This window comes from Rhinoraja longicauda, unplaced genomic scaffold (assembly GCF_053455715.1).
Source record: "Rhinoraja longicauda isolate Sanriku21f unplaced genomic scaffold, sRhiLon1.1 Scf000366, whole genome shotgun sequence".
Taxonomy (NCBI): domain Eukaryota; kingdom Metazoa; phylum Chordata; class Chondrichthyes; order Rajiformes; family Arhynchobatidae; genus Rhinoraja; species Rhinoraja longicauda.
In genome coordinates this window covers 49,752-76,088 of record NW_027601584.1, presented here as the reverse complement: position 1 = coordinate 76,088, position 26,337 = coordinate 49,752, and the positions used below count along the sequence as shown (strand labels likewise).

At 41.9% G+C, this 26,337-nt stretch overlaps 2 protein-coding genes across 3 annotated transcripts in view; both read left to right on the top strand.

The window, feature by feature from the left end:
- Positions 1–1,891, top strand: part of LOC144590865 (adenylate kinase 7-like) — a 32,537-nt gene extending 30,646 nt beyond the window's left edge. Inside the window, exon 16 of the mRNA XM_078395248.1 lies at positions 138–1,891. Coding sequence (XP_078251374.1) covers positions 138–176 — 39 coding nt within the window. The 3' untranslated portion in view covers positions 177–1,891. The remainder of the gene's footprint in view (positions 1–137) is intronic.
- Positions 1,892–4,164: 2,273 nt separating this feature from the next.
- The window catches only part of LOC144590866 (poly(A) polymerase type 3-like), a 51,601-nt gene continuing 29,428 nt past the window's right edge, over positions 4,165–26,337 (top strand). Inside the window, exons 1-9 of one of the 2 annotated variants that reach the window (XM_078395250.1) lie at positions 4,165–4,480; positions 15,782–15,952; positions 19,001–19,067; positions 21,551–21,632; positions 22,647–22,756; positions 22,840–22,893; positions 23,268–23,379; positions 23,741–23,830; positions 25,373–25,515. In XM_078395250.1, coding sequence (XP_078251376.1) covers positions 4,473–4,480; positions 15,782–15,952; positions 19,001–19,067; positions 21,551–21,632; positions 22,647–22,756; positions 22,840–22,893; positions 23,268–23,379; positions 23,741–23,830; positions 25,373–25,515 — 837 coding nt within the window. In that variant the 5' untranslated portion in view covers positions 4,165–4,472. Of the gene's footprint in view, positions 4,481–15,781; positions 15,953–19,000; positions 19,068–21,550; positions 21,633–22,646; positions 22,757–22,839; positions 22,894–23,267; positions 23,380–23,740; positions 23,831–25,372; positions 25,516–26,337 lie in introns of those variants that run through there. The other variant, XM_078395249.1, reaches the window with a different exon arrangement.

Genomic DNA, 26,337 nt, shown 5'->3' with positions numbered 1-26,337 from the left:
CTAAAAGCAATGGTTAGATGATTTTAAAACCACATTGCCATCTTCAATCACACTACCTCAAAATACTTGTACTCAATGGACCCATCCAGAATGGACAAACCATAATAACTTGCATTGTATTTGAATACTTCTTGAAGGCTGAGTACCTGTTCAAGAACAATCCACAAGTTGAATGAAGAGGAAGCAGAAGTCTCGACATTAAATTAACATGAAGATGATCTCCAGTGGAAGACAATTGAATATAACTGGTTCTTTATTAATTGTGTATCAGCAAATAGAAATTGTAATAAATATTGCTTGTATTAAATCCTATTAATACATTCATGTAAAGAGAACCTATTTATCTGCACCTTTACAGTACAATGTGCATACGCTTTTTAGAAATATACGACTAATAAGTCCACCATTTGTCGCTTAGACTATAACATATGAAACTTAGGGCAGAAAAGCAATGTGAAATTAATGGGTGTATTTTCTTAAATTAAAAAATAAATGTAATTTCTATAACAAGAAAACCTCAGGTTGAAGGAACAAAATCAAATTTCAGAACAAAATGTTCAAATAACTTTAAAATGTATGTGAGTGTCATTGGTTGAGATATCACTTCAACATCTCTTATGTTGAACTTTATTTTGCTGCATGACTGAGATATCTGAAGGACTACTGTAAGTCAGAACTGTGAGATGGCCCACACAAGAAAATTAGATGGACGTGCCACATCAGAACCACAATGCTAATGAATTTAATCTGAGTAATATTAATTTAAAGATTTTTTTTTAGAGGTGATTATTGGGGTTAACCCTAAAACTATTGTTAATTCTAGTATAATAGTTACTAACCTATATATGGATTTATATATAACGGTTATGTAACAAATATGGGTTCTTTAACGGTGATAATCTTCCATTTCTTTTCCAGTTTGAAATTAATAAATTTGTTTTATATATATCTTCATGACTTTATTTTTGAATGCAACATTTCATAAGTTCTATGAGAAGCATCAGGCCATTCGGCCCATCAAGTCTACTCCGCCATTCAATCATGGCTGATCTATTTTACCCTCTTAACCCCATTCTCCTGCCTTCTCCCTGACACAGTTTCTTCAGTTTATTGTCATTCCCCCTGATGGCCTTCTGTAGTTGACAAGCTTGATTTGACCTGGTACCGAGCTCTTGCCTTATAGTCACTGGACAACTTATGATGGTTGCTTGAGCAATTCTTCCTCCCTGTACATCTCTGCTTCCACACAGGGAAGTGCCTGCCTTTTGATGGCACCTTTCCCTGATGATAATGCTTAAATTAATAAGTACAAGAGCGTGTCTCATTGGTTCATAATGTGGCATGATTTTCTTTTACGATTATCACATGTGTAAAAAAATAATTAAAGCACAATGTGAACTTGTGGAACAGCACATGATTTTCTCACTTGGCATGTTACAGTTCTTGTGTCTCACAAAATTAAAAATGTCAGATAACCGGCCTTTTTTGAATGTGTGATAACTGGACCTTTCTAATGTCAGGTGATCAACTTGCCATGATGATTCAGTTTTTTTCTCTCCACTCATGTAGACTTGTGACATTTATCATAAATGTACAGACTGCTGCTCTATGTATCCATAGTTCCAGCATGGTTCCTGTATTACACCTTTTTGTGTCCATAAGATTACAGAACCATAAGAACTACAAGCAGGAGTAGAGCATTCAGCACTTGAGCCTGTTCTGCCATTCAACAGGATCAGGCAGCATCTCAGGAGATCACGGATAGATCGCATCTCAGAAGAACACGGATAGGCACCATGTATGTACTCTCGAGACTCTGCCTGACCCGCTGAACTACTCCAGCACTCTGTCTTCTTCAGCAAAAGTGTGATTTGAGGAGGCAATACGTAAATGGAGAGAACACAATTTGGCTGGTGTGTGAGCTGTTTGCCTCTACCCTCTCCATGTTGTATCTCTAAACTAAACTAAACACATTGCACATGTGTTGATAACACTTTATTCAACTGTATCCTTAAATGCATGCACCAGCTTAAGACAAGTTTACCTGAATTTCAGCTCTAAAATATGTATACAATAAATATGTTTAAACAGTTATTAGAAAGAGCATATATTGCTACATAATATACAAAAAGTCCACCTTTTTAAACTTCTTTGTGTCAAGATAACATAGCGATTAGCTGAACAGAGAGATCTGTTAAAATCGCAATCCACAGAAATACCTGAGGTTAAACATTAAAGACCAAGTGAATATCGCTGGACAGCAAACAACTTCTGCCTTTGCAAAGGTTTCCCAAGCCAACAGAAATTTCTGTGGAATAAATTATGTTTTGTACATAAACTAATCTGCGACTCTGCCATTCCCAGGTAGAGAATAGTTTGTTTCTCATATTTCAGTAGGCACTTCAAGACAAGGAAGGTAGTTCAGCTAAATGTATTTATTTATCGAAAAATGTGCTATGCTCATGTGGTTACTGCATTTACTTGTTTGTTACGTTGAAGTCCATTATACCATGTACTGAGCACATTCAGTACAGAATCGAAATGAAAGCTGTATTCAGTACAGAATCGTCCCTTGCTAAAGTGCCAGGATTCAGATTAGCTCCCAAGGTCTTGTCCTTGGTGATGTTTAATTAGCCTTATGTACTGAACTGGATGTAGATATCTGGGTGGAAGCAAAGGGGTCAAATCAACACTGCAAATTATTTGTTTTAACTTGCTGTGGAGCACACGTATCTTAGGACATTGCCTATTCTTTCAAATTAAAGTCAAAACCACCCAGAGGTTGGATGAACCCTCCTAATTACCAACAACTTCACTGATTGTTGTTAGGTAAAAGTGATTTTTAAAAAAGTTGCATTTCCTTCCATTCATGGCGTCAACACGGTCCACAATTCAGTCTTCTGTAGAGACTTGGGACATCATGCTGCAGTTGCACAAATGGTTGGTTAGGCCACACTTGGAGTAATGGTCACCACGCTATGGGAAGTATAGCGGAGGAAATGCAGAGGAAATGCAGAGGAAAGGCAGAGGAAATGCAGAAAGACTGGAGAGATGGTGTTGAAAGGAGCAATTGGATAGGCTAGCATTGTTTTTCCTGGAGTGAAGGAGGCTTAGGAGTGACATTACAAATGTTTATAAAATGATGTAGGTCATAGATTTATTTATATATTTATTTAATAATTTATTTGGAAATGGGACAAATGTACATTAATTGACATCTAAACAAATTATAGAAAGGATGTGATAGCTTTGGAGAGGGTGCAGAGGAGATTCACCAGGATGCTGCCAGGGATGAAGGGCCTCGGCTATGAGGAGAGACTGAGCAGACTGGGGTTGTTTTCCCTGATTTTGGATGATCAGCCATGATTATGCTGGCTCGAAGGGCTGAATGGCCTGCTCCTGCACCTATCTTTTATGTTGTCAGTCTGAGGAAGGGTCTCGACCCGTAACGTCATCCATTCCTTCTCTCCAGAGATGCTGCTTGACCCGCTGAGTTACTCCAGGATTTTTGATACCTTTTATGTTTCCATGGGACAATAGAGTGTCAATAGACCATCGAGTAGTGTAATGGAGTGTAATAGACCATCGAGCATGCGCGGTGGGGATGAAGACTAGGCTTGTATACACTGGAATTTAGAAGGAGAGGGGATCTTATCGAAACATATAAGATTATTAAGGGGTTGGACAAGTTAGAGGCAGGAAACATGTTCCCAATGTTGGGGGAGTCCAGAACCAAGGGGCCACAGTTTAAGAATAAGGGGTAGGCCATTTAGATCGGAGACAAGGAAAAACTTTTTCAGTCAGAGAGTTATGAATCTGTGGAATTCTCTGCCTCAGAAGGCAGTGGAGGCCAATTCTCTGAATGCATTCAAGAGAGAGCTAGATAGAGCTCTTAAGGATAGTGGAGTCAGGGGGTATGGGGAGAAGGCAGGAACGGGGTACTGATTGAGAATGATCAGCCATGATTACATTGAATGGCGGTGCTGGCTCGAGGGGCCGAATGGCCTCCTCCTGCACCTATTGTCTATTGTCCATGTGGATAGATGTGCTGACTCAGCACTTTCGTGCGCGTCCGGGGGTTGAGGAGACGTGAGGACGCCGGTGCGTGCGAGCAACACGTCATCACGTCACGTCGCATGAGACGGCGTCACGTCGAGCTGGCTGGCGCTGCCCGCCGCGGGGTTGTTGTTTTCGTCCGGCGTCCGCCGCCATGTTGGGACCGTGCGCTTTGTTATAAAAGAAGGAGATAGAAGGAAAAAAAACCCACGCAAAGGAAGCGAGCTGAAGGGCGGCGAAGCAAACGGAGGACCCGTGGAACAAAACGGGCCCGTTGAGGGCGATTTTTATTTCCCCCTCTGGTTGTTGTTTGAAGCTGAAGGGGGAAGGGAGCGGGGGAAAGGAACGATTTCGGGCGCCAGATGAGAATGAAGCGGGGAGACCGTTAGGGGGACGGGGCACTGGATCAGAGAGCCATGCCATAGTAAGTAGGGCTGGAGGGAGGGAGGGAGGGAGGGCCTGGGCAAGGTCGACGCCACGCCGGCTGCCTTCCTGTCGCCACACACGGGCTCCACCGCCCACCGCGGCCTCCAGCCCTCGGCCTTCACAGCCCCTAATCTCTTCACAGTGTGTGACTGGAGTTTACATGCGGTCGTTGTGTGAGGGGAATAAGTGTTGTGGTAACCGGGCTGCTAGAGCGATATTTTGATTGTAGTCTGCCCTCGGAGCCTTCCTCTGGACGGTGGCGGCCTCCACTTTACGGCCCTCTCCACAAGGTGTTTTACACCACTGGGGCCCTCTGCGTGTGATGGGTCCTCGCACGCCATGTATTTTTATGTGTGCGTTTAAATGACTGGGGCGCTCTGCTTGTGAAGGGACTTCACATGCCATGTATTTTTAGTGGTGTGTGTGCTTTTAAAATTACTGCGGCGCTCTGCTTGTGGAAGGTTCTCTCATGCCATGTATTTCTATTGGTGTGTGTTTTTAAATGACCAACACTCTTGCTTATGATGGGTCCTCACATGCCATGTATTTTTATTTTGTGTGATCTTTTTAATGACTGGGGGGCTCTGCTTGTGGAGGGTCCTCACCTCCGAAGTACTTTTAGGTATGTGTGAATCTCTACTCGTCCCAACTCTTGTTTGCTACACTTAAACTTTAATTGTCCAAAAACGATACCTGTTTGAAAAAAGCCAAACTGTTGCAGATGTGCTCCTTTTTAGCCCCCCCCCCCCCCACTCAAATCAAACCAAGTGTAAAGTGTAAAGAATGTTGACTTTAATTGCCAGTTTTCCCAATGTTGTGAAGATGACTAAACACTTTGTGTAATAAGGAACTGCAGATGCTGGTTTAAACCAAAGATAAACACAAAAAGCTGGAGTAACTCAGCGGGACAGTCAGCATATCTGGAGAGAAGGAATGAATATTGACTTCTCTAACTTCAAATAACCCTTGCTTCCCACTCTCTCCATCCCTCCCCCTTCCCAGTTAATAGAAAACATAGAAACGGAAAACAGGTGCAGGAGTAGGCCATTAGGCCCTTCGAGCGAGCACTGCCATTCATTGTGATCATGGCTCATCGTCCCCAATCAATAACCCGTGCCTGCCTGCTCCCCATATCCCTTGATTCCACTAGCCCCTCGAGCTCTATCTAACTCTCTTAAATCCATCCAGTGATTTGGCCTCCATTGCCCTCTGTGGCAGAGAAATCCACAGATTCACAACTCTCTGGGTGAATTTTTTTTCTTCTCACCTCAGTTTTAAATGGAACTGTCCAGTTCTCTGACAAGTCTGACTGTCCTCGTTTACATTTTATCTCTGCTTTGTTGTTACCCTCTCCTAGCTAACAATGATCTATCTACATGATCTATCCCCATCGACCAACACTCTCCTCCGCCTAGCAGAGCTGGTTCTTACCCTCAACAACTTCTCCTTTGACTCCTCCCACTTCCTCCAAACCAGAGGCGTGGCTATGGGCACTCGCATGGGCCCTAGCTACGCCTGCCTCTTTGTTGGGTACGTCGAACAATCCCTGTTCCAGACGTACACTGGCCCCATCCCCGAACTCTACCTCCGCTACATCGACGACTGCATTGGTGCTACCTCTTACACCCATGCAGAACTCACTGACTTTATACACTTCACCTCCAATTTCCATCCTGCCCTTAAATATACCTGGACTATCTCTGACATCTCCCCGTTTCTGGACCTCACCATCTCCATCACAGGAGAAAAACTAGTGACGGACATTTATTACAAGCCCACCGACTCGCACAGCTATCTGGACTACACTTCTTCCCACCCGGTCCCCTGCAAAAAGTCTATCCCCTACTCCCAATTCCTCCGTCTACGCCGCATCTGCGCCCGGGATGAGGTGTTTCACACTAGGGCTTCCGAGATGTCCTCGTTTTTCAGAAAACGGGGCTTCCCCTCCTCCATTATAGATGAGGCTCTCACTAGGGTCTCTTCTACATCCCACAGCTCCGCTCTTGCTCCCCATCCCCACACTCGCAACAAGGACAGGATCCCCCTCGTTCTCACCTTCCACCCCACCAGCCAGCGGATCCAACATATTATCCACCAACATTTCCGTCACCTACAACAGGACCCCACCACTGGCCATATCTTCCCATCCCCTCCCCTCTCTGCGTTCCGCAGAGACCGTTCCCTCCGCAACTCCCTGGTCCACTCGTCCCTTCCTACCCAAACCACCCTAACCCCGGGCACTTTCCCTTGCAACCGCACGAGATGCAACACCTGTCCCTTTACCTCCCCCCTCAACTCCATCAAAGGACCCAAACATTCTTTCCAGGTGAGACAGAGGTTCACCTGCACCTCCTCCAACCTCATCTATTGCATCCGCTGCTCTAGATGTCAACTTATCTATATCGGCGAAACCAAGCGCAGGCTCGGCGATCGCTTCGCTGAACACCTGCGCTCGGTCCGCATTAACGCAACTGATCTCCCGGTGGCCCAGCACTTTAACTCCCCCTCCCATTCCCAGTCTGACCTCTCTGTCATGGGCCTCCTCCAGTGCCATAGTGAGGCCCGCCGGAAATTGGAGGAGCAGCACCTCATATTTCGCCTGGGCAGTTTGGATCCTTGTGTTTATTATCAGATCCGTAGAGTGCATTTGTGCTAAGTCTGGATTAAACTCTGGTTAAGTCTGTGTAGGATTATTGTTTAGTTCTGGTAACCACATGTTAGGAAGAATGTTGCCTGTGAAAGTGAGCACAGTGCATAGGATAACTTGAGTGGCAGAGGTTGAGTAAATGGACAGTACAGGCAAGGATAATTGAAAAAGAACTGGAAGTGACATGACAAAATGCACTTTCATGGGCAAATCGTCATATTCTAAAATGCAGAGTTTCAAAGAGCAGTGGAAGCAGGTTCTCTATGAACTTTTGGAAAGATCATTGGGAAGGGACTTCGTAGAAGTAATTTACTTTCCTTTGGAGGAAGGATTCTAGTATTTTCTATTGAAGCCTCATCCAGACATGATGAGCAGAATAACCTCCCTCTTTCTGTCTTGTATAATTCTTTAATGCTGTTGGGGCAGCCATGATAGTAAATTTCTTACTGGGTCTTGTCAATTCAAAACCAGTCAGTTGAGTAAACATTGTGCCTTTAGCAACAAAAAAAAAAACTGCTGGTGGAACCCATAAGTCTAAAGAAGGATCCTGATCTGACGATATGTTGTCTGCCCATTTTCCTGCCAGGACTCTGCCTGACCTTTCTGTTTCTGTTATTGACAATTGTCCACTATAACCAAATAACCATAGTAGTCGGCCTCCAAGCACGCGGGTCTTTGGGATGTGGGAGGAAACCACAGCAGCACACAGACTGTCCAAGTTCCGGATCGCACCCGAGTCTCTAGTGCTGGGATGTAGCAGGTTTATGACATGAATCTCCTGATTCATCAAGCCCCAGATCCCAGCATTATCTCTTGTCACTTCCTGCTCGAGAGGCGAGGTGCCACCTGGCAACTTTAACATTAAAAAATGATCAGCCAGCTCAGGTTCATCAAACTGGAAGCAAGCCGAAAATATTTGTTTCCAAACGTGAATGGGGTGTTCAGGCCGACCAATTGTTCCATCAGTCATGAAGAGGGAATCCTTTCAGCCCATTTTTATCCATCCACCCCCCTCCCTCTCCCCCCTCCCTCTCCCCCCCCCCCCCCCCCCCCCACACACACGCACACACACACACACACACCAAGAACCGACTCATTCACTGGTCCTGGGTCTCGATCTGCGGTGCCTCTCCATTCCTCCTGACTGGGTTTCTGATATTCTGCTTGCGGAGGTTAACCATCAGACACTCAGTAAGTCTCAATTTTATGAGGCTGCTTAACTGTTTTCAATCCTGGAATTCTTAACCACATAAAACGCCAATGTTTCCTGAAAGAGATTGTAAAAATCTCACAGCCCAAGGCCTAGTACTTGGCCTGACCTGCCCAATATGAATCGGCGCCTCGCTTGCAACAGATTTTGTCCACTATGAAATTAGAAAATAGAAGTTAGAAAGAGAGTCAAACAAGGGATGACTGTAGTGGATTTCAGGAATCAACTTTGGGGAAACCCAGGGCACGTAAACTGGGAGGCTGCAGAGTTTGGGGTGGATGAAGCCATTTGAAGATGAAATTCTTTTAAATCTCTTGTTATAAATTTGGGAGCACATGAATTGTGGTTTTAGAAATAAGGCAGTAGAATTTGAGATGAGGCTGGAGCGATAGGAATGCTTTGTTACAATTGTACATGTTGTTGGTGAGACTACACCTGGAATACTCCACACAATTTTGGTCTCCTTTCCCTGGAGATGACATTGGAGGCAATCCAAAGGACATTTGCAAGACTAAATCCTGAGATGAAAGGATTGCCCTTTCCAGCAAGGCAGAGATAGATAGTTTCTTGCTTAGTACAGGTGTCGAGTTATGGGGAGAAGGCAGGAGAAGAGGGAGAGACAGATCAGCCATGATTGAATGGCGGAGTAGACATGATGGGCCGAATGGCCTAATTCTACTCCCTATCACTTATTTAAAAAGGCTGCGTCTATAATCTTTGGAGTTTAAAAGAATTAAAGGTGATCTCATTGGAAGTTGTAAGGAGCCAAGGGGATGTAACAGGGTAGATGTCGAGATGTTTGTATCATTGGGAGAATTTCAAATGAGGAACATGGTTTCAAGATAAGGGGCTCGTTACTTAAAACAAAAGTATGTAGACATTTCTTCTCATGAGAGCTGAATCTCTGGAATTCTGTTCCTGAGAGAATTGTGAAAGCTAGGCAATTTTAAGTGGAGCAAAATAAATTTTTGAAAGATCAGGTGTTTCAGGGCTATTGGTATTTGACGCAAAGGAAGATTTGAGGTTGAGCACAGAAGTATGAGTTTGAATGGCAGACTAGGCTGGAGGGGCTGAGTGACCTAGGCCTATTTCATGTGTTGGTGTGGTTGATGGGTCCAGGTTATTGATGGAGAGAATATAGGCTTTGAACTTATGGAAATGGAGTAGGAAAACTGGTTCCTCACTCAAAGTCTCGACCTGAAACATTGCCTACCAATTCTCTTCCCAGGTGCTGCCCGACTCGTTGAATTTCCCCATCATTTTGTGTTTTGTTAAAGGTAGTTATTTGCTGGCTTTGGTCATTCATTCCTCAGGGCATCTTGGGTGTTTCTGAGGGCTGTGTCCCAGACCCAACCATTTTTTTCAGTAATCTGTATCATCAAGTCAGAATTGTGGATATTTGCTGAAGATCATTAGAAATAGCAGGAGTGTGTAATTAGTCTCTTCATGTCTGCTCCACCAATCAGATTGATCCTGGCTGACCTTTTACTTCCTCGCCAATTTGCTACTTCAAATGCACTTCCCTTTCGACTTCTCTAACTTCAAGTAGCCCTTGCTTTCCCTCTTTCTCCATCCCCTCCCCTTCCCAGTTCTCCGACCAGTCTTATTGTCTCTGACTACACTTTATCTCTGTACCGCCCACATCAGTCTGAAGAAATGTCACCCATTCCTTCTCTCCAGAGATGCTGCCTGTCCCATTGAGTTACTACTGCATTTTGTGTCTCCCTTTTGTACAATATTATTTATGTGCAGCATCCGGCACCCATCTGGGAAGTGAATTCCAAAAAAATCAGAACCCTCTGCATTAAGTGGTCTGTTTCCAGCTGCATCTCCAAGTTTAAACTAAACATTAGTCAGGATGAAAAGGTAGCGATTGGTTGGGAAGGACTATGTTCGTGGATTCAAAGGTCTTTTATTGTCACGTGTACCAATTAAGGTACAGTGATATGTGAATTACCATACAGCCATATGAAAAAAAGCAACAAGTCACAACGACTGTAAAGGTTAACATAAACATTCACCACAGCGGATTCCTCTCTGATGGAAGGCAAAAAAGTCCAAACTTCTTCCTCTTTATTCTCCCGCGGTCAGGGCAGTCAAACCATCCGTTGGGGCGGCCGAAGCTCCTGTACAATACGGCTAATTGTCAACCCCGCAGTTGACCATTGAGAAAAGTTGAGTTTGGATATGATGCTGGAATTGGCTGCCAGGACCTCTTATCCAGATTGCCAAAGAAAAATGAACAAGAAACAGATGGGTCCATAATCCAGCAGGAATGGGGAAAAGAAAAGGAAATCTTTTAAACTATTTCAATTTGGATCTGCATATGGCACCCTGATGTTGCTAACACACAAATTACATGTAGGTTGCTCGACCCCTTGAGTTTGTTTTGGAGTTTAATAAGGTTGTGATATGATTGTAACCTCAATTTTACATTCTGCAGTAACAATTCAGCACCTTATCAAGTATTTAAATATCTCTACTGTAAAAAAATATTTAGACTGCCCTTTGAGAAAGTGTTTCAAGGACTTGCAGCTCACTGAGAGAAATGTAACCTCATTTGTATCTTAAAGGATGGTCTAAGAAAATAACTGCAGATGCTGGTACAAATCGATTTATTCACAAAATGCTGGAGTAACTCAGCAGGTCAGGCAGCATCTCGGGAGAGAAAGAATGGGTGATGTTTCGGGTCGAGACCCTTCAGACTGATGTCAGGGGGGCGGGACAAAGGAAGGAAATAGGTGGAGACAGGAAGATAGAGGGAGATCTGGGAAGGAGGAGGGGAAGGGAGGGACAGAGGAACTATCTAAAGTTGGAGAAGTCGATGTTCATACCACTGGGCTGCAAACTGCCCAGGTGAAATATGAGGTCACCAAACTGATCTCCCGGTGGCCGAGCACTTCAACTCCCCCTCCCGTTCCCAGTCTGACCTTTCTGTCATGGGCCTCCTCCAGTGCCATAGTGAGGCCCACCGGAAATTGGAGGAACAGCACCTCGTATTTCGCCTGGGCAGTTTGCAGCCCAGTGGTATGAACATCGACTTCTCCAACTTTAGATAGTTCCTCTGTCCCTCTCTTCCCCTCCTCCTTCCCAGATCTCCCTCTATCTTCCTGTCTCCACCTATATCCTTTCTTTGTCCCACCCTCCTGACATCAGTCTGAAGAAGGGTCTCGACCCGAAACGTCACCCATTCCTTCTCTCCTGAGATGCTGCCTGACCTGCTGAGTTACTCCAGCATTTTGTGAATTAAAGGATAGTTTGTTATTTAAAAATAGTAACCCCAAGCTCTCGATTCTCGCAGGAAATATCCTCCACATCCATAATGTCAAGAGCCTGTAGGATCTAATACTTCAATGGGGTACCATATTATCGAAACTCCAATAGATTGCCTGATGGGCACCCTCCACTTTCCAAGTGTTCATTTAGTAAATGAAAATTAAATAAAACTGCAGATGTTGTAAATACGTTCAGTAGCTGGAAATTAGTCTAGTAAGCCATCTCTGAACTGCTTCAAATACATTGACACCCATCTTCAAATTGGAAAGTAATATTCTGAACTAACCAAATCACCAACTTCTACTTCTGTGCTCAATTCCACTAACAATAAAAGATTACATTCTGTTAGCTTCCAAATTAGATGCTGTACTTGCACATTGCCCTCTTGCAAGTCATTCACTTGGACATTTGGTTCCTCTCCATGTCTTAGCTTTGGGATTTCTCACCATTTGGGTAATATGCTTTATTTTTCTGCCCAAATGAAGAGTTTCCTCATTCTATTCGAGATCTTTACCCATTCAACCATCTACATCCCACCTGTCTCTGCCAGCAGCAAATTTAGCAACCAAATCTTTGATTTCTTTATCCAACTAATTTATGTAGGAAAATAACAGCAGATGCCGGTACAAATCGAAGGTATCACAAAATGCTGGAATAACTCAGCGGGGCAGGCAGCATCTCAGGAGAGAAGGAATGGGTGATGTTTCAGGTCGATACCCTTCTTCAGACTGATGTCGGGAGGGAGACGGGACAAAGATAGGATGTAGTTGGAGACAGGAAGACAGTGGGAGAACTGGGAAGGGGTAGGGGAAAGAGAGGGACAGGAACGATCTGAAGTTCCTCAGTAAGGAAAGTATATAATCCTGTGAACTGTGGATTTTTTCACCTTAAAATCTGAGTATTGTTTACCTTTGATTGAAGGGAGATGTGTTGGGGAAGAAGCAGATGAAGAAAGTGTTAGTCATGCAGCATATCACCAAACGGGAGTGATTTCCTTCGTTGAAGTGGAAGGAATGGAAATTTGACCGTGAATTCAATTAATCCAATTATTGCAAATGAAATAGAAGCGGGAGACTGGTTGAAATTACACGTTTCTATAGTGAGCTGGCAATGATTGGGGTATCACTTATGTATCATTTACTGAGAGCTTGCAGTCATTGTGAAACTCGCCAAAAATATTAATCTTTTGTCAAGTAAAACCTAAGATTATTTAACCTTTGCAAGAACCTTTTCTTGTGATTAGTCCATGAAATAAATATTTAATATGCTTTTAACTAATAAGAAACTGGGCAGCCAAAAGGTTAAAAATTTGAAGGATATGGGTAACAAATTTGACCAGGAACAGGATGAGAGCTTTTAGGATAGTGACTGAGGTAGGATTATTCATTAATGTTTCTGTGCCACAATTTGAAGCTGTGCTTTCTATAAACTGCACAAGATGTTTTCATGTAATAGTCTTCAGTTTTGTTGTCGTCGGGGAATAACTGCTGAATGTTTCAATGATCAGTCCATACCAGATTGTATTGCAAAACAAAAAATTTTAAATCTATTTTTCCATACACAAATCTAGTAGTGTATAGGAGGCCCTCACTCATGCCTTCTCAGTTCTCTTCCCTTGCTCCCCCTCCCCCTAGTCGCAACAGAGACAGTCCCCCCCTAGTCCTTGCCTTTCACCCCATCAGCCGTCGCATACAATACAACATCCTCCGAAATTTTCGCCACCTCCAATGGGATTCCAACACTAGTCGCATCTTCCCATCTCCACCCCTTTCCAATTCCCTGCAACCGCAGAAGTTGCAACACCTGTCCCTATACCTTCTCCCTCGACTCTGCCCAGGGCCCCAAACAGTCCTTTCAGGTTAGGCAGAGGTTCACTCCCCTCCAACAACCTCTACTGTATCCGTTGTTCAAGATGTGGACTCTTATATATTGGCGAAACCAAATGTAGACTGGGTGATTGTTTCGCTGAACACCTTTGCTCAGTCCGCCTGAACCTACCTGATGTCCCGGTTGCAGAACACTTTAATTCTCCTCCCATTCCCACACAGACCTTTCTGTCCTAGGTCTCCCCCATTGTCAGAGTGAGGCTAAACGCAATTTGGAGGAACAGCATCTCATATTTCGCTTTGGCAGCTTATAGCCCAGTGGTATGAATATTGATTTCTTTAAATTTAAGTAACCCCGGCATTCCCTCTCTCTATCCCTCCCCCACTCAAGTCGCACTAGCTTCTCGTTTTCACCCAACAAACAGCTGACAATGGCCTGTTTTCTTTATCATCGTTACTTTTTTGCATATCTTTCATTCATTCTTTATCTCTCTACATCATCGTCTATATCTCTCGAAGGTATCACAAAAGGCTAGAGTAACTTAGAAGGTCAGACAGCATCTCTGGAGAGAAGGAATGGGTGACGTCTCGGGTTGAGACCCTTCAGACTGATGTCAGGTGGGATGGGACAAAGAAAGGATATAGGTGGAGACAGGAAGACAGTGGGAGAACTGGGAAGGGGGAGGGGAAGAGATGGACAGAGGAGCTATCTAAAGTTAGCTATGTCAATGTTCATATCTCTCGTCTATATCTCGTTTCCCTTATCCCTAACCAATCTGAAGAAGGGTCTTGACCCGAAATGTCACCCATTCCTTCTCTCCAGAGATGCTGCCTGTCCTGCTGAGTTACTCCAGCTTTTTGTGTCTATCTTCTGGTAATATATAATTGTGCTTTAAAAAAAAAAAAAAACAATTGCTGGAAATCTGAAATAAAACAAAGTCAGCAAGTCAGGCACCATGTGTAGAAAGAGAAAAGGTTAATACTTTAGGTCTCTGATTCTTCATTGGCGCAGGTGCTTTAGCTTTTCCTGTTTTTATTTCTGTGGTTCTGCTGTTTTTTTCCCTTCTGTTTTCATTTCATTCTTAAGGATAGCGGAGTCAGGGGGTATGGGGAGAAGGCAGGAACGGGGTACTGATTGAGAATGATCAGCCATGTTCACATTGAATGGCGGTGCTGGCTTGAAGGGCCGAATGGCCTCCTCCTGCACCTATTGTTTATTGTCTATTCTGTCCCTGAGTTACTTGACTGCCTCGCATCGAACCTGATTCAATGGTTTTCAAATGTTGGTATGTAATCTCCACACGGTAGTACTGTGTATTTAGCTGTAAAACATTCAATATAATTAAAATATATATTTAAAGCTTTGCTAAAGGTAATCAATTTTTGGTTTCAGTTGGCTACACTGGATATTTTGCTTGCGGTTGTCCTGAATGATAATTCATCAACAAGTTTTAATTGTGCTCATCTTGTTCAGTGCAGTCCTTCATAACTCTGTTCAATATTGCTAGCTATAATTATTTACTTAGTATATTTTGACCACAAGAGATAATTAGGTAATGTACTCCCATTTTATAATATGCTATTTTTGTCGGTCTTAGGCTATCTTCTTGTATCCATAGTCGCAGTTTTTAGAACATTAAGTTCAGCTGATTTTGTTTTAGGCAAAGTAATTTTCTCGCCAACATTTCAAATTTACAAATTTGGAGGCTGATTCCAAAATCATATTTCTTCCACAAGACTCCAATAAATTTATCTGTAACAAAAAAACCTGTTTCTAGAGGAACGCAGTGGTCCAGGCAGCAGCTGTGGAGGCAAAGGGATAGTTGACTATCCAGCAGCTTGTTTTCTTCCCTCAATGTTCCAAACATCTGCAGTCTCTTGTGTCAGATTTACCTGTATTTTTAAAGGTATTTTTGGCTCTCCCTGCTGAATAGATTATTTCATGCTCAAATGAAGATTTTAATGGCACCTTTTCCTTTTCTCCAGAGATGCTGCCTGACCCGCTGAGGTACTCCAGCATTTTGTATCTATCTATTCTTTTGTACCCTTTTAAGGTGTTTCTCTCTGGAGTCAATGATATTTTGCATTATTCTCCATGAGTAATGGTTAGGGTACCAATTCCAGTTTGAGGAGCGCATATGATGTCTTCAGTGCTTTTGTGTCTGTTTAATTGTGAACTGATGACATTCAATGCTTAAATACTTGCTTTCATTGGTTAAACAAATTAAGTCATTTTGAGGTTCCCAGTTATCATTAATAAGAATTAAATTCTGAAATTGTATTGGAAGCAGTAAGTAATTAATTACAATACCTTGATATTTTTATTGTTTTGTTCCACAGCCCTTCTGCAAATCAAGGATCTCTGCAAACCCAATCCCCAAAGCACTATGGTATTACATCTTCAATTAGCTTGGCTTTGCCAAAAGAAAATGATTATGTGCTTACCCAGAAACTTATTGAGGCACTAAACCCTTATGGAGTTTTTGAAGAGGAGGAGGAGTTGCAACACAGGTATATATCTTCGGTTATTAAGGCAACTTCAGCTACATTTCAATATTTCATGGAGTCTTTACTTTCCGAAATGCTTCAATCCACATTTTCAATTAGTTTGATCATTAAATTGTTTAAGCCATTGTATATTTGTTTGCAGATCATATAAAAGGTCCAACTCCTTCTCAAAAACTTTGGCCCAGAGCTATAATCAATGTCTACTCACAGATGTGATGGTTAATCATCTATTTTGGGATTTGGGCATTACGTGGAAAAGAGAGACTCGTGGGCCATATAATGTCTTTGAGGATGTTCTGCTTTGTGCCACGTAGACTGCTGAGAAGATATCACACTGCTTGTGTTCCCATTTTTCCTAGCTTAGTACTAATTTACCCTAGCTGAGTTATAGGATATCAAATTATAAATATCAGCTTCTGTGCATAAGAAGCAATGTACATCAAATTTAACAAGACGAGCCACTCGCTTCAATTTTATAAGCCACATATTGTCCTTTTTTGGGGCAATATATCCAGTTTTTTTTATATAGCATCAAAACTACCATGTCATACCCTGTTATTTTTGGAACTAAATGAAGATTATTGATTAATACATATTCCAACATACGCAGTGTGGCTAGATTTATCTTCATAGACATGATCTATTGCATCAACTTGCAAAGTCCTTAATAGTACTTTTAAGTTTATCAAACGGAATGCTAAAAGCTGCATAGCTGCCAAGTCTCAGTCTTGATCTGGATGTTGTCATTCTTCCTTTGTTGTCATTGTTCCTTCATTGTCCTTGGGTCTAAGACCTTGACTGCAGATTGAATATCTTCTCTGTAGAGAGCTCTGTTCATCAGAATATTTGAGGGATCAACTATGGTGAATAATGTTGGATTTGCTAAAATGTGCAACGCTTGTAAATGTTAGATTTGAAGTGAAACTACTTTTTAACTAACTTTAAATTAGTTAGGTCAATTAGGTGTTTATCATTTCTCAGAATTTCAAAATTCCAGTTGGATTGCCTTAATAACTTTGCCAAAGAAAAGGTATTTGCTTCTTTAATGTTTGATTCTCCATCAGATAAAATGTTCTGTTTCTTGATGTAAGATAGCCAAATGTGTTTGCACAGAGTGGAACAACACAAGTTCCAATTGGGGGCAATTAGGACATCTACTGATTCGGCCATCATGACATATCTGTTATTGTTGGACAGGCAGTAACAACTCAATGTTTGGTGCGGATTTCTGAATAAAGTTACAATGGAGAAATGGTCGCGTTGAGGTCCTGTATTGTGGACTGGGCATTTTGTACTGACATTTGAAGCAGCGCAGAGAAGAATTGGCAGTTTAATACGTGGAATATATAAATTGTCTTGTAAGAAAAGATTGGACTTGATTTTGGCCGTGTGAGAGGAGATGATTGAAACACACAAGATCCCTGCAGGTCTTAAGTGTCAGTGGGGAATGCTTTGTGGAAGAACTTGTCACATACTCCTTGCAATCAGAAACACTTAAATATTTCTGATTTGCAGACTTTCCAAAAGAGTCATCTATATACTAAAACTCTTGTTTGTTCCTGAACTACAGCCAAAACAGTACACGATAGCGCGACAATTTGAGGGTGGGGGAGGGGGGGTTGTGGGGAAGGAGAGGTTGTGGGGAAGGAGAGGGTGCTGCACCAATGCAGGAGAGGTTTGGACCCAACGGGTCCACTTGGTCTAGTAAAATTTTAAAATCTTTTAACGTATAAAACAAATCAATTAAAATTTTAAATGAACTAATACCCGAGACCCTCGCATCCATTCCCCTCCATTGAAAAGATGTTTGTAGAGGTTTCCCATTTCTCTGCACCTGGTATCGGTTTATTATTGTTGTGTACCAAGAAACAGTGGAAAATCTGTTTTGCGTGCTCTGCAGGCAAATCATACTATACATGAGTACATCGAGTAATGCAACAAAGAAAATAGACTAGAATGTTAATAGTGCAGCTACAGAGAGCACAGATTTTGTTTAAAGGGTACGAGGGCTGAGCTAAGGTAGATTGGGACATCAAGAATGTGAGACGTCCTTTCAGTGGTCTGAAACCAGTTTGGTTGAAGCTTTTATTCGATATACAGTATGTGCTTTCAATCTTTTGCACCTTCTGCATGGGGGGGGGGAGAAAGAGAATTACTTGTGTGTGAGGTCCTTGATTATGTTGGGCTTTCCCAAGGCATTGTTAAGTATAGATGGCGACGGAGGAAAAGAACGGGGCCGGAGAGCAGGCTGGGGGCTTGCCTACTGCGCTGTTGGAGTTTGATCTGGATGTTCTGAGATGAGCTGCAGGAGGGGCACAGAGGTTAAATGATGGCCGTGTGAGGCAAGGGTCAGCACCTTCGTGGGTCTAGGTGTCACTGACTCGATTAGGTCTGGCTGGGCACGCGGATTGGATGCGGCCTGCAATGGGGCGGAACTCTACTTTTAAGTATACAGGGACATGGTGCTGGATCATGTACTCAGTGAAATTTCTCATTCCAACACTCTAGTACCTAAGTATGGTGTGTCTATGCATAGTTAGATTTTTGCTGAACTGTATGCGGGGAAAAAAAGGAATTTCACTGTGCCTTGGTACATGAGACCAAGAACCATTCAGATAAAATCGATGGAAGCTGTTTTGATGGACTGGTGGTCTGCATTCACAACTCTGCAATTTCTTGCTGTCTTGGGCAGAGAGTTGCATAACAAGCTGTATTGCAACTGTTAAAATGGCTCATTCTTGCTTTCACTTGTATATATTCTCCACCTCTGTAAATCAGATATTTAAAGTCCTCCATTTGCAGTTTCTTCTGGATCTCTTAATGTTAGGGCTCCATCATTAGCAGCCGAATCTTCAGGTACCAAGGCTCTAAATTCTGGGATCCCCTTTACTGCACTTATAGCCCCATGTATACACACGTGTATGTGTGTGTGTGTGTATATATATATATATATATATATATATATATATGCAGTAAATCATTCGCCACAAGGCAGGGAATGTTATTTTTTTCTAACGTGATGACATTTTAATTTGCCTCCATCTGTTGCAGAATTGCAATTCTGGGGAAGCTAAATAACTTGGTGAAAGAATGGATTCGTGATACCAGTGAAATTAAGGTAATACTTCATTCAATTTTTGAATGCCTGCATTAATTTACCATTTGAACATAGAATCAGTACAGCAGCAATTAAGGACATCCACTTCAGTACACAGATATGCGAGAGAATGCAGACTTGTTATTATATTTCCAGAAGCAATTGCTTGCTTTCTCATCAGAAAACAATTTGTTTGCAATTTCACTTTAACAAACTTACTTCCTTATTGATCAAGATTCAGACAACCTCCAGAAAATCTAGATCAACATTCAAGTCCAGTGAAGGTGATGCGTCATAGGATGAGACATTTACCCTAGCCCTGTCATCTTGTTAAGATGGAATTTAATTTTTTTATTGCTTTAAGAACACTGAAATTTTGTTTTAGCATCTTAACCTATATTTTTGTTATCAGTCATTTGCTGGTGATCACTTTGCATGAAATTATAAAACATTTGAGATGTGAAAATGGTTGATGTGCTTTTAACATGCTGATTCTTTCTTCATGGAAGAATATATAAATCAATTATAATGCTTTTACAAAATCAATTAATTCGGAAAAATTACCCATTTAAAAAAAAAAATTTAAGCGAACAAAGCAGAGTTGGTACGGTTGAGTATTGATTGCGATGCAAGGTTCTTAAACTCGAGAATGTCGTCCAGAAGGAGAGGAAATGGACTCCTGAATCGCTGGCTTTGATTGTGTCATCTGAAGAAGCATGAACAATAAATAACTTTTGAGTTTTTACACATTCCTCAACGAAGAAAGAATATAATCCTGGGACTGGATTTTTTTGTTGAGAAGCTGTTACCTTCGATTGAAGAGTAGTCTTGGGGATGGCACAGATGAAGAAAGTCATTGTTATACAGTACAGATACAGGCCCTCAACCCAACTTATGCATTTCTCATCCGTGTTAGTCCCACCTGCCTGTGTTTGGCCAATATCCCTCAATCTTTCTGATCCATGTGCCTGTACAAATATCTTTTAAATATGTAGGAAAGAACTGCAGATGCTGGTTTAAATCGAAGGTAGACACAAAATGCTGGAGTAACTCAGCGGGCCAGGCAGCATTTCTGGAGAGAAGGAATGGGTGACATTTTGGGTCGAGACCCTTCAGACCTTTTATGTTTTTTAAATGTTATAGTACCTGCCTCAACTACCTCTTCTGGCAGATGGTTCAGTTCAACAGTTCAACAACAGTTCAACAGAGCTTTATTTGTCATTCGGTACCAAGGTACCGAACGAAACTACATAGCAGTCACACACAAAAAAGAACACAAGACACATAACCCCAACACAAACATCCATCACAGTGACTCCAAACACCCCCTCACTGTGATGGAGGCAACAAAACTTCCACTCTTCCCCACGCCCACGGACAGACAGCTCGTCCCCGACCGACCCGCGCAGTCCCCGCAAGGGGATGGGAGTCCCCGCGGCCGAGTTGCACCGGGCGCTGAAACATCTCGCGGCCGAGCCGGGCGATGGAAGGCCCCGCGACCGAGCCGTGCGCAGCTAAGTCCCGCGGCCGAGCCGGGCGATGTTAGGCCCCGCGGCCGAGCCGCACCGGGCGATGTTAAGTCCAGCGGCCGAGCCGCACCGGGCACTGTTAAGTCCAGCGGCCAAGCCGCACCAGCGATGAAAAGTCCCGCGGCCGAGCTGCGCTGGGCGATGTTAAGTCCAGCGGCCGAGTCGCACCGGGCACTGTTAAGTCCAGCGGCCGAGCCGCACCAGCGATGTTAGGCCCCGCGGCCGAGCCGCACCGGGCGATGGAAGGCCCCGCGGCCAAGCCGCACCGGGCACTGTTAAGTCCAGCGGCCGAGCCGCACCGGGCGATGTTAGGCCCCGCGGCCGAGCCGCACCGGGCGATGTTAGGCCCCGCGGCCGAGCCGCACCGGGCGATGGAAGGCCCCGCGGCCGTGAGGAAGAGACCTAAAAGAGAAAGGTTTCCCCCACCCACACCACCACCCCCCACCCACACCACCACCCCTCACCCACACCACCACCCCTCACACATACGCAAAAAACCCCAAAAAAAACATCCCAACACCGACACACAACAAAAAAAAAAAAGGAAAAAAGACGAACAGACTGCTAGCAAGCCGCAGCCGTTAGGCGCCGCCACTAGAGATTGTTAAATCTTTCCCCTCTCACCATAAACCTATGTCCTTTATATCTTAATTCTCCAACTCTGGGCAAAAGACTCTGCATTCACCCTGTCTATTCTGTTCATGATTTCTAAGATCACCCTTCGGCCTCCTGCGCTACACGAAACAAAGTCCTAGTCTGCTCAAACTCTCCCGATAGTTCGGCTCCTCAAGTTTTGGCAACATCTCCCTAAATCTACTCTGCACGTTTTCTAGCTTAACAACATAAATCTGAACACACTGCCCTAAATGCGGCCTCAACGTCTTGTTCAACTGTGCTATTAATATACTTATTCTTTCTTCAGAACATATAAATCAATGATAATGCTTTAACAAAATCAATTAAATAATTTTACAGAATCTTCCTCCATCCGTAATAGAAAATGTTGGTGGGAAAATTTTTACTTTTGGCTCGTACAGATTAGGAGTGCATACAAAAGGTATGTTGTACAAATATATTCTCTCATACCAAATGTATTTTGTAACTTGATGGAAATTGTTACCCTCTTGATGCTTAAAATTGCTATACCTGTGTCTTTCACATAGATAGTCCAGAGATAAATCTGCTTCATTTTGACTTTCTGCGGGCTGTCAATTGGTTCATTAGCACAGAGTTAAGATTCATCCTGTTGATGACTTCCGATTTTCCAGAGTTGCACCTGACTTGGAGTAAGAACAAAAATCCAGTTTAGAAACAGAAAATGTGGTGGAGGAAAGGAAGCGTCTTGTGGCTATCACTGCCTGTTTATAGAAGGTGGAACAAGATGGAAAGAATAAAAAGGGGCGGTCTATATGGTTTGGTTCGGTCCTATCATTTTTACAAAAAGAGAATTTTAAAATATTAAATCAATGGCAATGAAAGATCATAAGTTTATGGTAACACACTATGCTATTTGAAGCGAGAATTTGCCATAGTATACCACTGTGTTGCTAGTCTTGGTTTTTTTTTGGTGGGAAAATTGCAGAGTAAGTAACTTGGATGAATAGCAGAAAAAGATGCAGGCACATTCAAATTATGCCAATCGAGTGCAATGGGAGCGCTTCATTTTGACTTTCTGCGGGCTAAGTCCATTGGTTCATTAGCATAGTGTTAAGATTCACCCTGTTGATAACTTCCCATTACCCATTTATGTTTTTCTGCCGTTTCATCCAATTGAGTAGTGGGGTTTCTTGTATTGAACCAGAGAATATCTTGGATGGTGGAAGTATTTTGAGGTGTCTGAGTATCCACTCTGCCTTGTAATAATACCCATGGTGTCAATTAAACTTGTTATCAATCATTTGTAATAATCCCAACATAATATTGATGACAGAGTACGGAATAGTGATAGAATTTAAGATTTCTTGCCACAATTAGATGAAGTTAAATAATAATGCCTGTGAATCAAGACAGCTGGAAGAAGTTGGACAATTAACATTGGTTGTGTTCAGTAAAACACATTTTTTACTCGTAGGAGCTGATATTGATGCATTATGTGTTGCACCTCGTCATATTGAAAGAGTTGACTTCTTCTCATCCTTCTGTGAAAAGTTGAAACAGCAAGATGAAGTGAGAAATTTACGGGTGGGTACAGTGATATTGTATTCCTGGCACGTCTGATGCTTGTTGTATTTGGTTACACTAACGGCTCTCTATTTATTTTGCAGGCTGTTGAAGAAGCATTTGTACCAGTCATTAAACTATCCTTTGATGGTATAGAGGTATTTTAATAAATAAGTGACTACATGCTTCAGTTAGATTTGTGGTATTTTTATTTAAGGTAATTCACTTTGAAAAGATAATGTTAAACTTCTCATAGTCAAAGATAATGTGATTCTGCTGTACTTAGTAATTCAACGCTGTGCTTGTTATTGTTATTGATACATTGGTAAATATTAGTTCCATATACAAATAAGATGCATGAAAGCCTGATAAGAAAACCATTCTTGTGCAATTTAGTTTTACTGCATTTTATACCAGCAATTATAAATCTAATTGAATGTATGGGTATTGGTTAAATGCATTTTGAGGCAAATCTTTCAATGTCTTCTATTTTTGGTATCCAGCTAGTTTAGAATTTTTGTTGTTGTTTTAGATTGATATTTTGTTTGCAAGATTGGCTCTTCAGACAATCCCTGAAGATTTGGATCTTAGAGATGATGTGCTCCTTAAAAACCTAGACTTGAGGTGTATTCGAAGTCTTAATGGTTAGTAACTTGGATTAATGCACATTGCAGAATCTGGGAGGGAACTGTGTCCTTGCTATTCTGGAGTGAAAATGGGTTAATGAGAAACATACTCTTGAATTAATCACTGTTTGTACTTTATCCAAAATGTGAAATACTTGAATGAAATTTTGGGGTTGTCCCAATTTAACAAAACGTGCCCTCTATCTTGATGGTTGTAAAATTCAAAGCAGTTTTCACTCTCTTGCAAAATTATGTTAAAAAACATTTGGGTTTCAGAAGTTTATGCAGTAGCTTTAGTTATCTGACTTGCAATGCGTAAAGTAATTTTGTGACATGGATTTAAAGTAAATTGTGCTACTGTTTTATTTTCTGTTGACAGGTTGCAGAGTCACAGATGAGATATTGCATTTAGTACCAAATATTGAAAATTTTAGGCTGACACTGAGGGCAATTAAATTATGGGCAAAGCGTAAGTTCTTCACAAACTTTTGTTTATTTATTTATGACCTCTTTTAGTTAGTGTCCAGCTTCATGTTATTGTGGCTACATCATGATTCTTCCTTGAACCTTGTATGTCTATGGATAAATGTCTGCAAAGCTTTGATAGTAATGTACAGTTAAATATTCCCTTAAGATTCAGTTTGTTATAGGACTTGCTAGTCCATGTGGGCCATTCTATTAAGAAGGGTACCAGTGATTGTGGTTAATCTCCTGTAAATGCACTGGAATTAAACAGAGAATAGATTTATTTTGTAGTCATTATTGAATTAAATTCACCTAGGCCGAGCAGAGGGTCACAGAAACCAATTACAGATCTTGCCGTTACCAAATCTTCAGTTCATGCTGGAAAAAAGTATTTTTGTAATCACACAAGACTAGAGTTGTATTTTTCTGTGATACCATGCAGTTGAATGCTTCATCAAACAGAATGCTTCATGAAGCATTAAAAAAAACTGCTTGGACAAATGGGTGCTATTTGAATCAGTTATTCATGCCACCATGGATAAATTATTAGATTCTTTGGGTCAGATAAAATCATTCTAAGTATGTAAGCAAAGAAGCTTGGTTTGTTCTAAATGAAACGTTTCCTTGTGGGTTGTTGGATCGTCGTGTTCATGCCATCTTCCAATTTATTTCTAAATTTCTACTTCTGGTTGATAATCCCAATGAGTAATTTTTAAGGACTGGTTTTGGCACTTTCCAAAAGGCTCGGTGCACAAGTGAGTGACACCAACGCCTAATAATCTAGAGGTTTGTCAAGGAAAAAGTGAACCTGGGGGGGGACACGGGGGGACGGGAGTCCGCCAACAGAGCTGCTGTACTCGGCTGGAGTAAAAGAGCAAATGTTATTAACCAGAATCAGGACATAAATAGAATGGATAGGATAGATTATCTGATAGATTATCATAAATGCGCCTAATTTTACGTAATATAATGACATTTTCTTATAGTAAATACTGGAAAGCTTGAATCATCTTTGCCTGTCTCCTTTATTGACTGAATCACTTTATTTTCATCCCCCCGAGGTTACCTTATTTTCCATTATATGGATGATTACGGGGAAAGACTGTTCAAAAGCTGGACTCACATATGACCCTTGCATGGATAGGGTATATAGTCTCATTTGATATGTAACCTCAGTGAGGGAACCATGTATATAGATTCAAGAAGTTGGAGTAATGGTCTAGAATTTAGTTAATGAGGAAAAACATTTTCAGTCAGAGAGTTGTAAATCTGTGGAATTCTCTGCCTCAGAAGGCAGTGGAGGCCAATTCTCTGGATGCTTTCAAGAGAGAGCTAGATAGAGCTCTTAAAGATAACGGAGTCAGGGGGTATGGGGAGAAGGCAGGAACGGGGTACTGATTGTGAATGATCAGCCAGGATTACATTGAATGGCGGTGCTGGCTTGAAGGGCCGAATGGCCTACTCCTGCACCTATTGTCTATAAATATTGCAATGAATAAAATTATTTTAACCACTATTTATATAAAAAAAAAATTTTTTTAAATAGGCCACAACATTTACTCTAACATACTAGGCTTTCTGGGTGGTGTTTCGTGGGCCATGTTGGTGGCAAGGACTTGCCAACTGTACCCCAATGCTGTTGCATCAACCCTAGTACACAAATTCTTCTTGGTTTTTTCAAAATGGTGAGTGGATTTCTGTGATTTCTTGACATGTGCTTGTAAATATGGGTTATACTGAATTTCTTTGGTCATGTGTTTAAATCTTTTGCTGAGAGTTAATGTAATTGAGGCATTTGAAATGATAAAGGGATCTGATGGTGTAGGAAGGAACTGCAGATGCCGGTGTTTGGTGAAGGGTCTGAAGAAGAGGTCTGGCATGAAACGTCACCTATTCCTTTTCTCCAGAGATGCTGTCTGTCCCGCTGAGTTACTCCAGCATTTTGTCTTATCTGATGGGTTTAATGCTGGGAACTTATTTTCTCTCGGGCGAAGGTGGCAAAATCGTAAAAATTAGAGCTAGCAAATGAATTGAAATCAGAAATCATTTTTGTACAAAACGTAAATGAACTGCAACCATTTCTCCTCAAGGTGGATCAATATAAATTGAAGGCTAATATCATTTTGTTCATCTGTAGTAATGATGGAACATGAGGTTTGTTAATAGATGTGAGATGCAGATTATCCCAGTGCTTCAATGATCGAACATGCTAAAGAGGCTGAATGTTTAATTGCTGTATTTTTATCTATCTTTGAGATTTTGTTTTTTGCATTGGATGTTTGTGGCCTGTGGGTTTATACTACACCCAAACTTCCTTCTACCTCTCCTCTGATCTGCTAGATACCCTATTCCTTTGAGTTCAAAATACTTGTTTTTCTCAATTGCACGTTTTTACATAATTCATGGACAGTTTACCCATCTAGATCATGTTCTGGGTAGTGATATTTTTGACGAATTTGCTATGATTTATTACTATCTAGTATTTAGTGCTAGAGTTTTGATCTTGTGCGT